This window comes from Salvia hispanica, chromosome 1, assembly GCF_029641045.1.
Source record: "Salvia hispanica isolate PSC_SH4W2 chromosome 1, Shi_PSC_v1, whole genome shotgun sequence".
Lineage (NCBI taxonomy): Eukaryota > Viridiplantae > Streptophyta > Magnoliopsida > Lamiales > Lamiaceae > Salvia > Salvia hispanica.
In genome coordinates this window covers 9,582,706-9,595,821 of record NC_142692.1, presented here as the reverse complement: position 1 = coordinate 9,595,821, position 13,116 = coordinate 9,582,706, and the positions used below count along the sequence as shown (strand labels likewise).

The 13,116-nt window shown below is 39.1% G+C and overlaps 3 protein-coding genes across 3 annotated transcripts; all 3 read right to left on the bottom strand.

Annotated features, from left to right (window-relative positions):
- Nucleotides 1-387: 387 nt before the first annotated feature.
- On the bottom strand, nt 388-3,601 carry LOC125223466 (receptor protein kinase TMK1-like). Its single transcript, XM_048126629.2, has 2 exons — nt 1,189-3,601; nt 388-1,101 (listed from the first exon to the last, which is right to left on the bottom strand). Exons 1-2 carry the CDS (start codon nt 3,599-3,601, stop codon nt 590-592), a joined length of 2,925 nt encoding a protein of 974 aa, XP_047982586.1. The 3' UTR covers nt 388-589.
- A 3,745-nt stretch (nt 3,602-7,346) lies between these two features.
- On the bottom strand, nt 7,347-9,577 carry HDA08 (histone deacetylase 8). The gene is made up of 3 exons (XM_048120117.2): nt 9,104-9,577; nt 8,164-8,744; nt 7,347-7,926 (listed from the first exon to the last, which is right to left on the bottom strand). Exons 1-3 carry the CDS (start codon nt 9,330-9,332, stop codon nt 7,630-7,632), a joined length of 1,107 nt encoding a protein of 368 aa, XP_047976074.1. The 5' UTR covers nt 9,333-9,577; the 3' UTR covers nt 7,347-7,629.
- Nucleotides 9,578-10,427: 850 nt separating this feature from the next.
- Nucleotides 10,428-12,175, bottom strand: LOC125224099 (aluminum-activated malate transporter 2-like). The gene is made up of 5 exons (XM_048127445.2): nt 11,856-12,175; nt 11,632-11,772; nt 11,287-11,556; nt 11,125-11,219; nt 10,428-11,047 (listed from the first exon to the last, which is right to left on the bottom strand). Exons 1-5 carry the CDS (start codon nt 12,085-12,087, stop codon nt 10,532-10,534), a joined length of 1,254 nt encoding a protein of 417 aa, XP_047983402.1. The 5' UTR covers nt 12,088-12,175; the 3' UTR covers nt 10,428-10,531.
- Nucleotides 12,176-13,116: the final 941 nt, after the last annotated feature.

The following is a 13,116-nucleotide window of genomic DNA, read 5'->3' as shown; positions in this document are numbered from 1 at the left end:
GGATAACAGTAGAAAGTAACGTAAGTAGTGTAGTCTAATGCTCAACTTCAAAGTGTTCAAGAGTTTTGTACTCTTGCCCTCTTCATAATTACTTCTTCAAACAAATCCCGTACGTGTGGCTAAATTGTCGCCATTTCACAATTAGTTTTCAATACAAAACATTACCATCATATATAGATGCAGTGGCACAACACAAATTCATGGAATATGGATTGGTGAACCTTGAATATAGGTAATGCTCTGTCACAAACCAATTAATCAAAGGACTAATTTTTTGCTAGAGAAGGAAGCTACTTTTTGTACTAATTCAGTCTTAATTTTAACAGAGAAAACTGATTCAAAGCACACAAAGAAAATAGGAAAAAATGATTAGAAAGACATAAATACTTGATCAAGAATTTGTATAGATGCTGATTAAAAAGATAGTGGAAAAGCAGCATATTCTGTATTATCTACATAGTGACAACAACACATTCATTTTGATGAACTACGTGTGGCTAGTATTCTTCATATGCAATCACAAAAGCGCAAATCAATCTCATTCACAAAAAAAACAGAGAAATATTTTGCAAGAAAAGATTATCTGCAGCTAGCGAGCATCAGCAGAAGTGAAGGAGTCTGCAAACCCGGACGGCTTAGCTGGGATGCTTCCTTTGCTGTCCTGGCTAGCACCGCTATGATCTTTCCCGTCCGCAGCTTCTTCTTGCCACCCTTTTAGCATCTGCGCAAGAGGCAGCGCCATGTTTATGCCCGAACACTCATCACTTTCCTCGTACGGCTCCCATTTCTCCACCAGCTGAGCTTGTAGCACGTTCACAGCGTGTCCCATCTCAGGCCGATGGTTTGGATCCCGCGCTGTGCAGTGCCCTGCCAGGTCAGCAACCGTGTAGATGGTCTCGTAGATGTCCTCTCCTATATCTAGAGCTGGGTCGAGGGAGGCAATGAGCCTATCCTTATCCGATTTTATCTGCCAAAACCACTCAGCCAAGTAACGATTCTCCTCAGGACGTTGATCATCAAGCGCCACTAGTCCCGTCAGAAGCTCCATCAGCACCACGCCAAAGCTGAACACATCCACCTTTGTAGTAATCTTCCCCGTCACTGGAATGAAACGAACAACGATTAGCAAACACACGTAAGGTAAGGACACAATTACCAATTATAACCTCCTGGTGATCCTTCCCTTACCAGCGTATTCGGGTGCAAGGTATCCGAATGTTCCAGCAAGTTTGGTAGGAATAGAGCTCTCTCTGTCAGGGGCCAGCTTCACCAATCCGAAATCAGCCACTTTTGCTCTAAAGTCATCGTCTAGAAGAATGTTGGAAGACTTAAGATCACGGTGTATGAAGCTGTGTTGGGCCAAATTGTGAAGATACTCGACTCCTCTAGCAACATCGAGAGCAATGACAAGTCTTGTCTTCCAGGGCAAAGGGGCCAAGCCTTGCGCTCTCCAACGGAAAAGATGCTTACTAAGAGCACCCTGAGGCAGATATTCGTATACCAGAAGCCTCTCATTTCCCTCAACAGAGTATCCTCGGAGGGTCACAAGGTGGCGGTGGCGAACATTTGAAAGCACGGCTATTTCTGATTGGAATTCATCTAAGGCCTTGTTACTCATGGTTGCAACCATCATCCTCTTGACTGCTACTACCGTGCCATCGTCCCTCGTGCCCTTGTAAACCACCCCAAAACCTCCATGTCCGAGCTCGTTCTCTACTGAAAAATCGTTGGTAGCTTTGCGAAGCTCCTGAAGAGGTATCATCAGTTTCCCGGCCTCAATCACCTTAGCACTGTCCAATCCTCCAGTGGTCGTCCTGCTCACAACAGCATCGCCACTTTTAACCACCACAGCAGAGCCGTTCACCACTGCAATCTTCGCAATGTCACCAGTATCAGGTGAATCTTGAGGATAAACCACAAAACCGGAAGCAGGGATTTCCGGCCTTCTTCTTCTGCTACAACACCAGATGACAAATAGGCCAGAAAGAAGAATCAAAACAGCCGAGGCTACAGTTGCAACTGCTATAATCACTGCTCTTAATTTGGTAGAATTCGCAGGTTTCGGCTCATTTACAACCGGACTTGACTTTCCAGACGAAGGTGGAGCATCTTTAGACGTTTGCTGATAATCACCAGATGAAGGATCAAAAGACGGAGATCCTGGATCCTGGTCCGCAGCAGGGGGAAAACGTGGCTGAGCAATTGGTGAGGGGGACTGCTTGGGCGGTTTAGCAGGTTGCAGCGGTGGACTGCCATCAATGATCACGCGCACACCCTCGCGAAATCTTGGCAACGGAGGATCAAACTTACTCCCACTTAAGTTCAACAATCTCAGTGATCCCAGCTGTGAAAGACTTGCAGGGACTCGGCCGTGCAGATGATTTCCTTCTAAATGAACTTCAAGAAGTGAAGACAAGTTACCAAGTGAAGGGCTAACCGTTCCATTAAGCCGGAGTTTTTGCAAATTAAGAACAGAAACCTTCCCCGAACTACAACTGATCCCCCACCAAGGCCCTCCACAAGGATCATTCGCTGTCCACTCGGATGCCAGCCTTTCGGGATAATCCACTTCACGAAGAAAATCCAAAAGGGCATTCACCTCCGGAGCACATAGCTTGCCCTGATCAGATTGACAGAACGAATTGAACGCATACGACACATTAGCAGATTTAAACTTTGGAATTGGACCCATCAACATGTTATTGTTCAAATCTAGAAGCTTAAGATCCATATTTGCCAAGCCAGCAGGAATCAGCCCAACGAGCCGGTTCCTGTTGAGGTTTAGCTCTCTCAAGGAAGTCAAACGACCGATGTCATCCGGGATCGACCCAGAAAAGTGGTTTCCATGGAGCCAGACCGTGGTTAGCCCAGCCATAGTCGAGACTACGTCAATAGGGCCAGTCATGCCATCTCCTTCCTGATCATTCAACCACAAAACCTGTAGCATTGAGTCACTAAGAGTGGATGGTATACCGCCACTCAGCCTATTATACGACAACCTCAAGGAATCAAGCGAGGGGAGCTTCCCGAAGAAATCAGGCACCGGGCCTACTATATTGCAACCGGAGCAAGAAAAGTTAACCAACTGAGAACACTCTGCTAACTCACTAGGTATACTCCAACCAGAGCTCTTGTTAAAGGGGTTATCATCCAAAGCCAACACACGAATACTAGTGAGTCCATTGAAGAAATCAAGAGGGATTGTCTCAAATTCATTGAAATCTAGGTATGCAAACTGCAGGTTAGATAATCCACTAAAACTTGGCAAATCACCATTCAATTTATTCCTCTGAAGGCCTAGATTCTCGAGTTTCTCCAATTGATTAAAATTTGGGGGCAAAGGCCCCTCCAATCCAAGATTTTGTACCTGAATCTGAGTGACTCTGGTGTTGGAGCACACCAAATGAGGCCATGCAGGGGGCCCACAAGGATCATCGCCATTATCTGGCCATTTCAAGAGCTCCGGGTTGTTGAGGCCATCCACGAAATCAGTCAGAATCTTGAAATCATTTTCATCTGTGAGGGTGTGAACCCTTACCAAAATGCAAGCAAGAAACCCAACAAGAATGTGCATTTTCAACTTTCTTGACTTCATTTCCATTTTTCATCAAAGCAAAATCTTTACACAAGCCCACATCTTCAATTCACAAAAAGAAAACACCCACAATGAGAGAAATCAAAGATAATGAGCAAAGAGTTGAAAGCCAAAATGTACAAACCTTGGTTGCATGCAAAATTCTTCAAGTAGAATGCTCTGAATTTGTCCTCCAAGATAGAAGAGAGAGAGAGATACAGAGGAAGTCAGTACTGTTCAATCAATTGGGTTTTGAGTGATATGCATTTGGATCAAACCCTAAAGACAAGGAAGTAGAAGGTCATAAATAGTGACTCCCTACTCTGTCTCACTCTCTCTCGTTTTCCTCTGTTCCCTTTTTTGTTTTGTTGTGGTAAGAATTCACTCACATTATTGAATTGCATGTCGGTATATTTTAGTGCATGAGATGATCAATCCTCTCCAACAGCTTTAACACAAGTGCACCGGAAAAGTCACATTCTTTATTTTGGATTTTGTAATATTTGTCACAATATTAGCTGGACAACGAAATATCTTCTTCTTTTATGTATAATATTATTCATACAAATGCAAATACCAATCGCTACAAAATAAAGATTGGTGTTAACTCAAAGTTCCAAAACGGTTACCAAAAAATAAAGATTACTATAAATATTGCTTAGATTGTTTCCCATATTTGCCTAAGGAGTATTTTAATCAAGACAATAAAACAGTCCGAAATAAGTAAACCTTAAGGTAAAAGGAAATCAGAATAATAAATGCAGCAGTTAAGTTCGGCAGAAATCGCGGGAGTAGAAATTTCAGGCAACTTTTAGAAATAATCTCAATTCACGGGGCATTCATGCCTTCTACCTTTCCCTTTTCTAACCATAATTATTATACTTTGCTTCTCTTGTGCTCTTCATTCGCTTTTCTTATTTTCTATTACCAATATTTAATTAAAATTTTATGCATGTTTTGTTTCTCACAAATGATAGAATTATACTCCATCACTCCATGTATTTTAGTAGAAGGGAATTACGACTATAATAAACATTAGTTACAAGTCTAATTAGAAATGAAGAATTGCATATTAGTGGGACCTTTGTAAATAAATATTCAATTCTTCCCACCCATGCTATCTCACTTTTTATTTTTGGAAGTCACCCTTAAAATGATACGTTCTGTACTATATTTTATTTTCTCCACTTAACTCATAAAATGATACTGCACTGTATAAAATTTCATGCTAAAGAAATGTTTTTCTATGTCGCAGATGTGGTAATATTTTTAGAATTTGCAGATGCTAACTAAAACAAATAATTTAGTACTATGACTCAACCTCACTAAATTGTTTAAAGTAGGAGAACTTAATAACTAAATTGTCAAACAAATGAATTACAGCTAGTTTAGAAATTAAAGAGCATGACCCTGCCAATTGTATTTCTACCATAGCTGGATAGAAGCCTAACTCAGACTGACACATTAAGATGAACGAGTATGATTGTCTGTGTAACGAAATACTCGTTAATTAGTCTTTTTTCTTTGGTAAAACAATGATGCCGACATTTTCCATGGTGGGCACAGGAAAATGATTGATCATCCGATTCTTAATTACTTGCTTAGCACTTAATGACGAAAGCAACAGCGTAAATCAAGCCTCAATAACAGAGCTGCCGACATTTCTTAATACCGAAATTGTAGCTTCTATTTTCATTTACATTTCAACTCAGTTATCTCTGTGCTTATATTTACAATTATAACATCACTTTTTAAACGTGACAATGTCACAGGAATGAGTACATGGCACATCATTTTGCAATTGACCAAGAATTTTGCCTTGAGTGCTGACCGAATCGATGTCTCATTATGAATGTCCCATTTTTTTTACCACAAAATGGTCAACTTTGGACTAAATATGGTGACTTAAAATGCAATTAATACCATGCTTCTTGATCTCCCTATTAATTCTAAAGAGGGTGACGTTTATTTTAGAATTTAAACATCTCACTTATGAATTGTCGATTTATAATTTGGCTTGAAGTTTTATTAGAATGAAACTTTATTAGTGATAATTCTGTGTCCCAAGTGCATAAGTTATCCTTTATGGCTCCATAATAAATACTGAGTTGGCGCCGAAACCTATTTCCAAAGCTTTCCACTCTACCTCTTCTCTTGTCATTGTTGTCAACCAAATTACATTAATCATTCACCATCCAATCCATGTTCAATATTACTAGTATTAATCTTCCTATTCTACCCTACTCTACTCGACTAATATATAGATTATTTTAAATCTTTTTGGAGATATACTTGGTTGTTTTTACATAGGCGTTCAGAACATTAAGAGAATGCATGGATACATCATAATGGTGATAATGACCTAAATGCCCCTTCTTTAGTAGCATAAAGCGTTTCCTAGTAGGGGTCAAAATTGTAAGCATCCACAGTGAAGTTTAGGGGCGCCGCACCAAGGTGGCCTCGCTGCATGATCCCTGAAGGAGGTGTAGAACCACGATTTCCACCGAAGGTGGGGCAGAAAACCGGGCTATATTATGGCTGATTCGCTGCGCTGGCGTTAAGACGTCCGATGATTTTTTAAGTATACTTTTCTGATTTTTAATTTTTTTCTTTTTTTAAAAAAATTTATTGACATGTTTTTTTCTATGGTTGATCCAACTCAATTTTTGTTAGAGGGTCAGTTCAGTCGGATAGGAGTTTATGTAATTTAGGAATTGAACTTATGAAAATTTTAGTAAATTTTTTTTGAATTTAATACATATAAAATTGAGTTGTGGCAGAAATATGATTGCTCCCGTTCCAAAAAATGTTGTTGAATGAGACTGCGTCAGGTAACAACTGAAAAATGAATTTGTATCTGAATTCTGAAATGAGGCTAAAATGACTTCCCCAATTAAGGATGGACCGAAAAAGAAAAGTTATAAAATACGTGTGAAAGAAAAGGTAAATATTACTCCATATAATCAACTATTCCTGAATCTTAACTGCCATATCAGAATCTAAAGTTTTATTGACCAAATTATGCGGTGTTTAAAGAGAGATCTAATCAAATCTTATTACAACATTAAAATATGAGAGGGTATCCTCTACTGCACTCCATAGTATGGAGCACCTTAGCCCCATATATTACTCTGCCGAATTTTATATCGCATCCAAGTTTAGTAGTATTAAAATAAGCCGAGAGTGAAAACTACGTGCTTATTTCATACAAATAGGTGTGTTCGGTTGCTATTCTATAACTCATTATCAATTGGAGGAGGTGACTATGTTGCTCAAATTATCATATAATTATCAATCTATGATTAAGTTGTGATTATTCAATCTCATGAACTAATGATCTTGCAAACTGAACCGACTGCAAAGTGAATTTGAAATCCCAATCCCAACATTTTACAAATAAAATTGGAGGTGCATATAATAAAAATATTGAGAATTTCTATTATTGTAGAAAAACATTCATAGTAGCATTTGTGTATTCAAGTTTTTTTTGTAGTACATATACATACTATCAAATTCAATTTGTTTAAAACATACAAGTGGATGGATTTAACCACAATATGCGATCCAGTAAATCATAATGAGAGCACACCTAACATGAAAAGCAAATGATAATGGTAAAAAAACAGACCTTTCATAAAGTAGCTCTCACAAAAGCATAAAATATACCCATAGGTTATGCTACTTTAGTTAATGGTTACATTTTACGCAGCAACATAACGAAATAAGTAGTCGGCCAACTTGCCAACTCAAAGTAAAATGACAAAAAATGAAATTTGATCAAATTGAGCATAGGAAATATACTCACTTATTTTTTGGGCCTCTGAACTTAAATCCCTACACTCCATTTCATGAATGAACAGTATAGGCCTAATAATCATACAAGAATCTAACTTTAACATAAATAAACATCTTGTTTGAACATAGAAATTCAATTTTAGAGCACACACATGTTTGAAGATGGTAAAGCTTGATGAACCAATAGGTAGTTGCATAAACGAAGAATATCAAAGTCGGTTGGTTTCATTTACTTGAATCAACAAGCTTCCGGCGTTGCTCTACTTTAGGAATGGGACGTTTTCTCTGTGAAACTTGTTTATGGATTCAATGACAGCTACGCAGAAAGTTTCATCTTCCGGATAATAAGCAAGGGGGTCAGGTAGCAGAGGAGCTGGAATGTTGAGCACACCTTCAAGCGTGGCATGCAGACAATAGGCCGAATAAGTAACATGGTAACCCCCCTCTTGGACAATCAGGATGCGCCCTTCACTATGCTTGTCAGCCATTTCACGAACCATCTGCCCGATTTTCCTATAGCCCTCCATAGTCAAGCATTGCCTTCCATTTGCATCAAACTACAGTTACAAAAATAAAATGAGATGCAGAAATGAAGGTGGATTTTCAGCTTTATGAATCCATTCCTTTAACAAAGCCCTTTTGCCAATCACATTTTAACTAACATCTTAAATAATGCCTCAAGAATCAAGATTCACTATATCATAAACTTTCGTCAAACAAGCGATTTCCCTCGGATAATAGTTCAAAGTAATGCACATTATGATTTGCAGGTTAATCAACAACATTCAACTTACAGCGCTAGAATCTTGGCCAACAACCAGAACCATCATCTCAGGATCAAATCTCTCGATAGCAGGCATGACTAATTCACTCATTGCACGTGCATACCCTCGATTTCCAGACCCATTGGGCAGGGGTATATTCAAATTATAACCATAGCCTTCCCCTTCACCTAGCTCGTCCACAGTTCCATCTTGAGGGTGCGAAGGCCCCCACGATCCATGATTCATATGAAGAGAGATAGTGAGAACCTTATTGGATCGATAGAAGCCCTCAGCAGTCCCGTTTCCATAGTGCACATCGATATCAATCACAGCAACTCTGTTAAGGCCAGAGGCGAGAGCTGATTCGACCGCAAGACCTGCATTGTTTAGAAAGCAATATCCATCTGCATGAGTAGGCTGAGCATGATGGCCTGGCGGCCGGACCAATGCGTACGAAATCTTTCCATTCCCATCAAGTATGTGTTTCATTGCTGACAGAGTGGTGCCGGCAGCAAGGAGCGCAGCGTCCCATGATCCAGGGTTCAAGAACGTTCCAGCGCCGAAGTTCTTGCCCCCGCTCTTATCTGCCTTGACTAGCTCGTCTATATATTCTGAGGAAATCCGAAATGTGCAAGTCTAACTGTTAGCTGAGAAACAAGAAAACTCAAAAGATAGGCTTAACAAGTGATACATATACATGTTGCTGTAGATTACAACAAACTCAACCTTGGAATCACTAAAAGGAGAGCAATTATAACATTTTGATTAGAACAAAGTATGTTAATAGAATTCGATCACGGTATACAACTATCTACTATACCAAAATGATTAATTCAAATATTATTTAAAGTGGGATATCATACTCATATCACAAATTACAAATACTAAAATGAATTCCAATTTTATATTACTAATCATAGCAGTAGGTGCATCAAAAAGGAGCTGAGTAAGAAGAATAGAATAGAGCTACCTTGGGTATGGAAAGAGAGCAATTCGGAGATGAGGGCGGGACGGCCTTGATGCCAAGAGATAAAAGAGGCGATGGGGCCCCGTTTGAGGATGGAAACTATGTTCTTGACCCGCCCCGCGTTCTCCGGGTGGGCTTCCAGCACATCTAGGAATCCGGGATCCATACCCGAGTCGAATACGCCCCGACCCGCATCATGCTTCAGCATTCCCTCCTCCCAGAAAACGTCCATGGATAATGATGATGGAACAACTCAATTGCTAAAATTCTTCTTTATTCAATAGATCAGAGCATCACAGTGAGTGGAGCCAAAACACAACAAAATCTAGCTTGAGAAAAAGGCAAGGCCACTGACAATTTTAAAAAGAAGGGCTGAATTGGACTAAAATGGGGCAATTTCACCGATTCATATTTGATTGAGTACTTGATAGTCGGAGATTTTTTGGGCACGCAAAAATATAAATCTTTACACAAATATAGGGCACAATTATTTGCATTAAAAAATTTAAAATGAAAACATAATTTAGAATCAAAAGAATGCGTTCCGTTAAAAGACGTATTATCTTATTTTTTTGGTTTTTTACTAGGAGACTTTCATTTCTGTCTTCTAAATTAGTGGGAACACTACAAATAAAGATGATGTTTTTTTAAGTGTGTATTTAGAAAATATAAGTTGATTAGATGTCATCCACTTGAATCGTAATTTCTTCTGTTCTAAATTGTGATTTAAGCCAAAACCAGTAGCAGTCAGTTTATGTATAACACACAAAGTGTTAAACTGTGTAAGTAGGATGGCCTACCATCATATTTCCAAATACTAAGTCCACATCAAATTTGTGGCGCAAGATTCCAATTAGAATTGGTAGTCAAAGAAGTCAAATAAAGTAGATAGTGTTCCACATTTCAGTTTGCTCTAAACTATCTTAACTAAAATATCCAATCGAACATACAATCCAAGTTTGGAAAGTAACTTTTAAATTGCTTTATAGTTGCTATTATACCCAATTCTTATAAAGTTACATTAAATTAATGTGTCTGCTTTAATTTGATACTTATGTTTTCCAGATCTGAAATGTGTGATATGCGTATATTTTATATAGCGTCACAGACACCGAACAAAAATATTATATTGGTGCGATAGAATATGACAACCCACACCACTTTCGTTTCTATCCAATATTCGGCTCACCTTGCCGGTAGCCACTGCCACGGATTGCGGCATCCGAGAAAATGAGTTTTGATAGAGAATTTCGAGATTCTGAATTTTGAAAAATGAAGTGAAGAAATGGTTAAAAGTATCGCCAAAGGGCTTTTTTGTCCAAAAAAATGGAAAAATTGATTAAACTTTATTAGAATTAAACTGGTGACAAAGTATTGAATTTGAGTATATGGCATTTTGAGTCAAACTAGATTCGCCGTGTCCCTTGATAATTACTTAATATCTAGGGGAACATTAATGAGCACAACATCCGTAAGTGCATTTGGATTCTTGAATTTGGACAAGGTGGCGAGTTCATGAACAGAATCCACTATGTTGGCCGTGCAACCAACAATTTGCATGAGCAGGGAAGCCACGGTGGCCGCCGGGCACAGGTCGATGACATGAGCTTCGCCCCATAGAGGAGTCTGGAGCATCAATTTGAGATTCATGGCTGCAGCTTCCGCCCTTTTCACGTGCGGATCAGCATGCGTCGACCGCATCATCGCCTTCATCCCCTCCGCTACTTCTGTCAAGGCCTTGCTGCATTCCCGGCTCATCTCTGTACATGCTTCTTTCATCTTTTCTCGAATCTCTATTGGCGTCTTCATGTCCGACTTAAGACAGCCGTTGAGTGCGTCTATCTTGCACGCGCATTCTCGTGTTAGCCTTCCAATTTTAAGGTAGTGCTCCCAAGGGTGCCAGTATCTGAATTTCCCATGCCTAGGCTCCCATTTTGCAAAATTCACCTACAACAAAAAGTATACACAGTGTTAATACTTAATAATCTTAATTGAGGGATTCCAACTTGTTTAATATGACTAACCAGTGATTCTTCAATGCTCTTTGAATCAATAACTCCTCTATAGCCTTCCATTTCATGGCTTTTATTGCCTGTCCCGAAATATTCGCCTCCAAAACCTGTAATTTTATATTCCATTTTTAAACAATACTCTATATGATTTAAGCGACTATTATCCCAGTATACCTTCCAAGAAGGTTGCGAGCGTGTGGATGTTAGTGGCAACGAGAGTGTGAAGATCTTGGCCGGCCCAACAGGGGCATATGCAGCAACAAACAAGTACTGTGGCATAACCAACCAACACGGTAGACATCCTTTTCTCCGCCATCTCTATCAGCTTTTCGCCACGATAAGTGCACACCGCTATCAACCCAAACGTCACAATTATTATCAGGAAAAAATAGTCGTTTCTCGCCTTCAGCTTTGGAACAAATCGACCAAACGTCGCCACTCCAGCTGCATAAACACAACACAATCACAATTTTGCAAGCAAAAAAAAATATTAACATTAAATCTGATCATAATACGTACATATGAAGAAAATGATGAATGCAAGCATGATGAACTCAGGCGTGTTGCCGGCAAAGCTGGTGGCGCCATGTGCCCCGACTCCTAATGCGCCTCCCACCAGCGTCGCCAACGTTCTGTTGACTCCTTTCCCAATCGTGGCTCCTGAAATGAAAACAAATGTAGTGAGTATTAAAAAAAGGGGAAGCATGCAATGGTGTCAGAAATGAGGGAGGGAGGGACCGGACCTATGGAGAACTCGAAAACGACAGCGACGGTGTTGACGGCCCACATGGCGTAAAGGCCGCTACCGGTAGAGTAGCCATCGTGAAAGAGATCAAAGTAGTAGATAAGAGATACAGCAGCCATGGCCACTCCCACTTTTAATGCGTGGACTATTTTTCTTGGATCTTCACCTCCTATTTTCACCACCATTTCCCAACATCCTTTCACCCCTTGTTTCACTTTTTCTATCGCCATTGCTGTATCAAGTCGATGGGAATGCGGAATTTATATATATCAACTTTGTATGGGTTTTGTGGAGGGGTCGGTGTCACATATAGTTAGTTGCCATTTACATATATTTTCAACAAACACTCACGATTTATTTATTGCTCATCTTACGAATTCAATAGGGCTACTTATTTTGCGGTTGTGTATATGTAGTCAATTTGATTTTGTTGTCATATGATAATGTAACCAAATTGATTTCGGATATTGAATTGTCTTTAAATTTTTGATTCTATTGTCTGCAATTGTTTTAGTGGAAGTGCAGTTCACACCCTTGTTGAAAAATTAGCTAGTGAAAAATATTTACTTTAGTTTAAAGCAGCCAAAGTTGTTTCCTTCTCTTTAGGAATTTCGTTTTTATCACGCCTAATATTTTGCCAATTTTTTGGTTATGCTAAGTGATAAGATAAGCACTACTACTTCTAAAGAAAATATGCAAACCGTAAAATCTTGGTTCAGTGATTTATGTCTTTCTAACGGGAGAAATCGTGCGACGATGAACCAAAATTATAGTTTCGTACTAATTATTTTTGAACACGCATGATAATCATCTAATTCAGTCCAAACATATGTTATATCAATCTGATTAACTACACAAGTAACAATAGGGAGTGAGATTAATAGCATTACAACAGCATTAATCTGGTGGAAGGATTGTCCACCACCTCAGATAGTGATACTGATGGTTACCGAAAAACATAGTCTTCCATCCAATTAAAACAATAATACCAGAGTCAGAAAATACAACAGCTAGCAGATTAAACTAAGAAAAAACAAAAAGAGGAATAAAAAAATAGTATACCAGAAAAAGAAATCACAAAGAGCAAAAAAGGAAATAAATAAATAAATAAAGCAACCCCTGTTAACCTTATTAAGTCGATGTCATGATAAACTTTCATGAGAACAATAATAGTTTTGTTCTCTTTAATCACGTATCACGTACAATGAAAAAAGTGAGGATAAAAAGTTCAAGTGCACTTTCATGAGAATAATACTCCC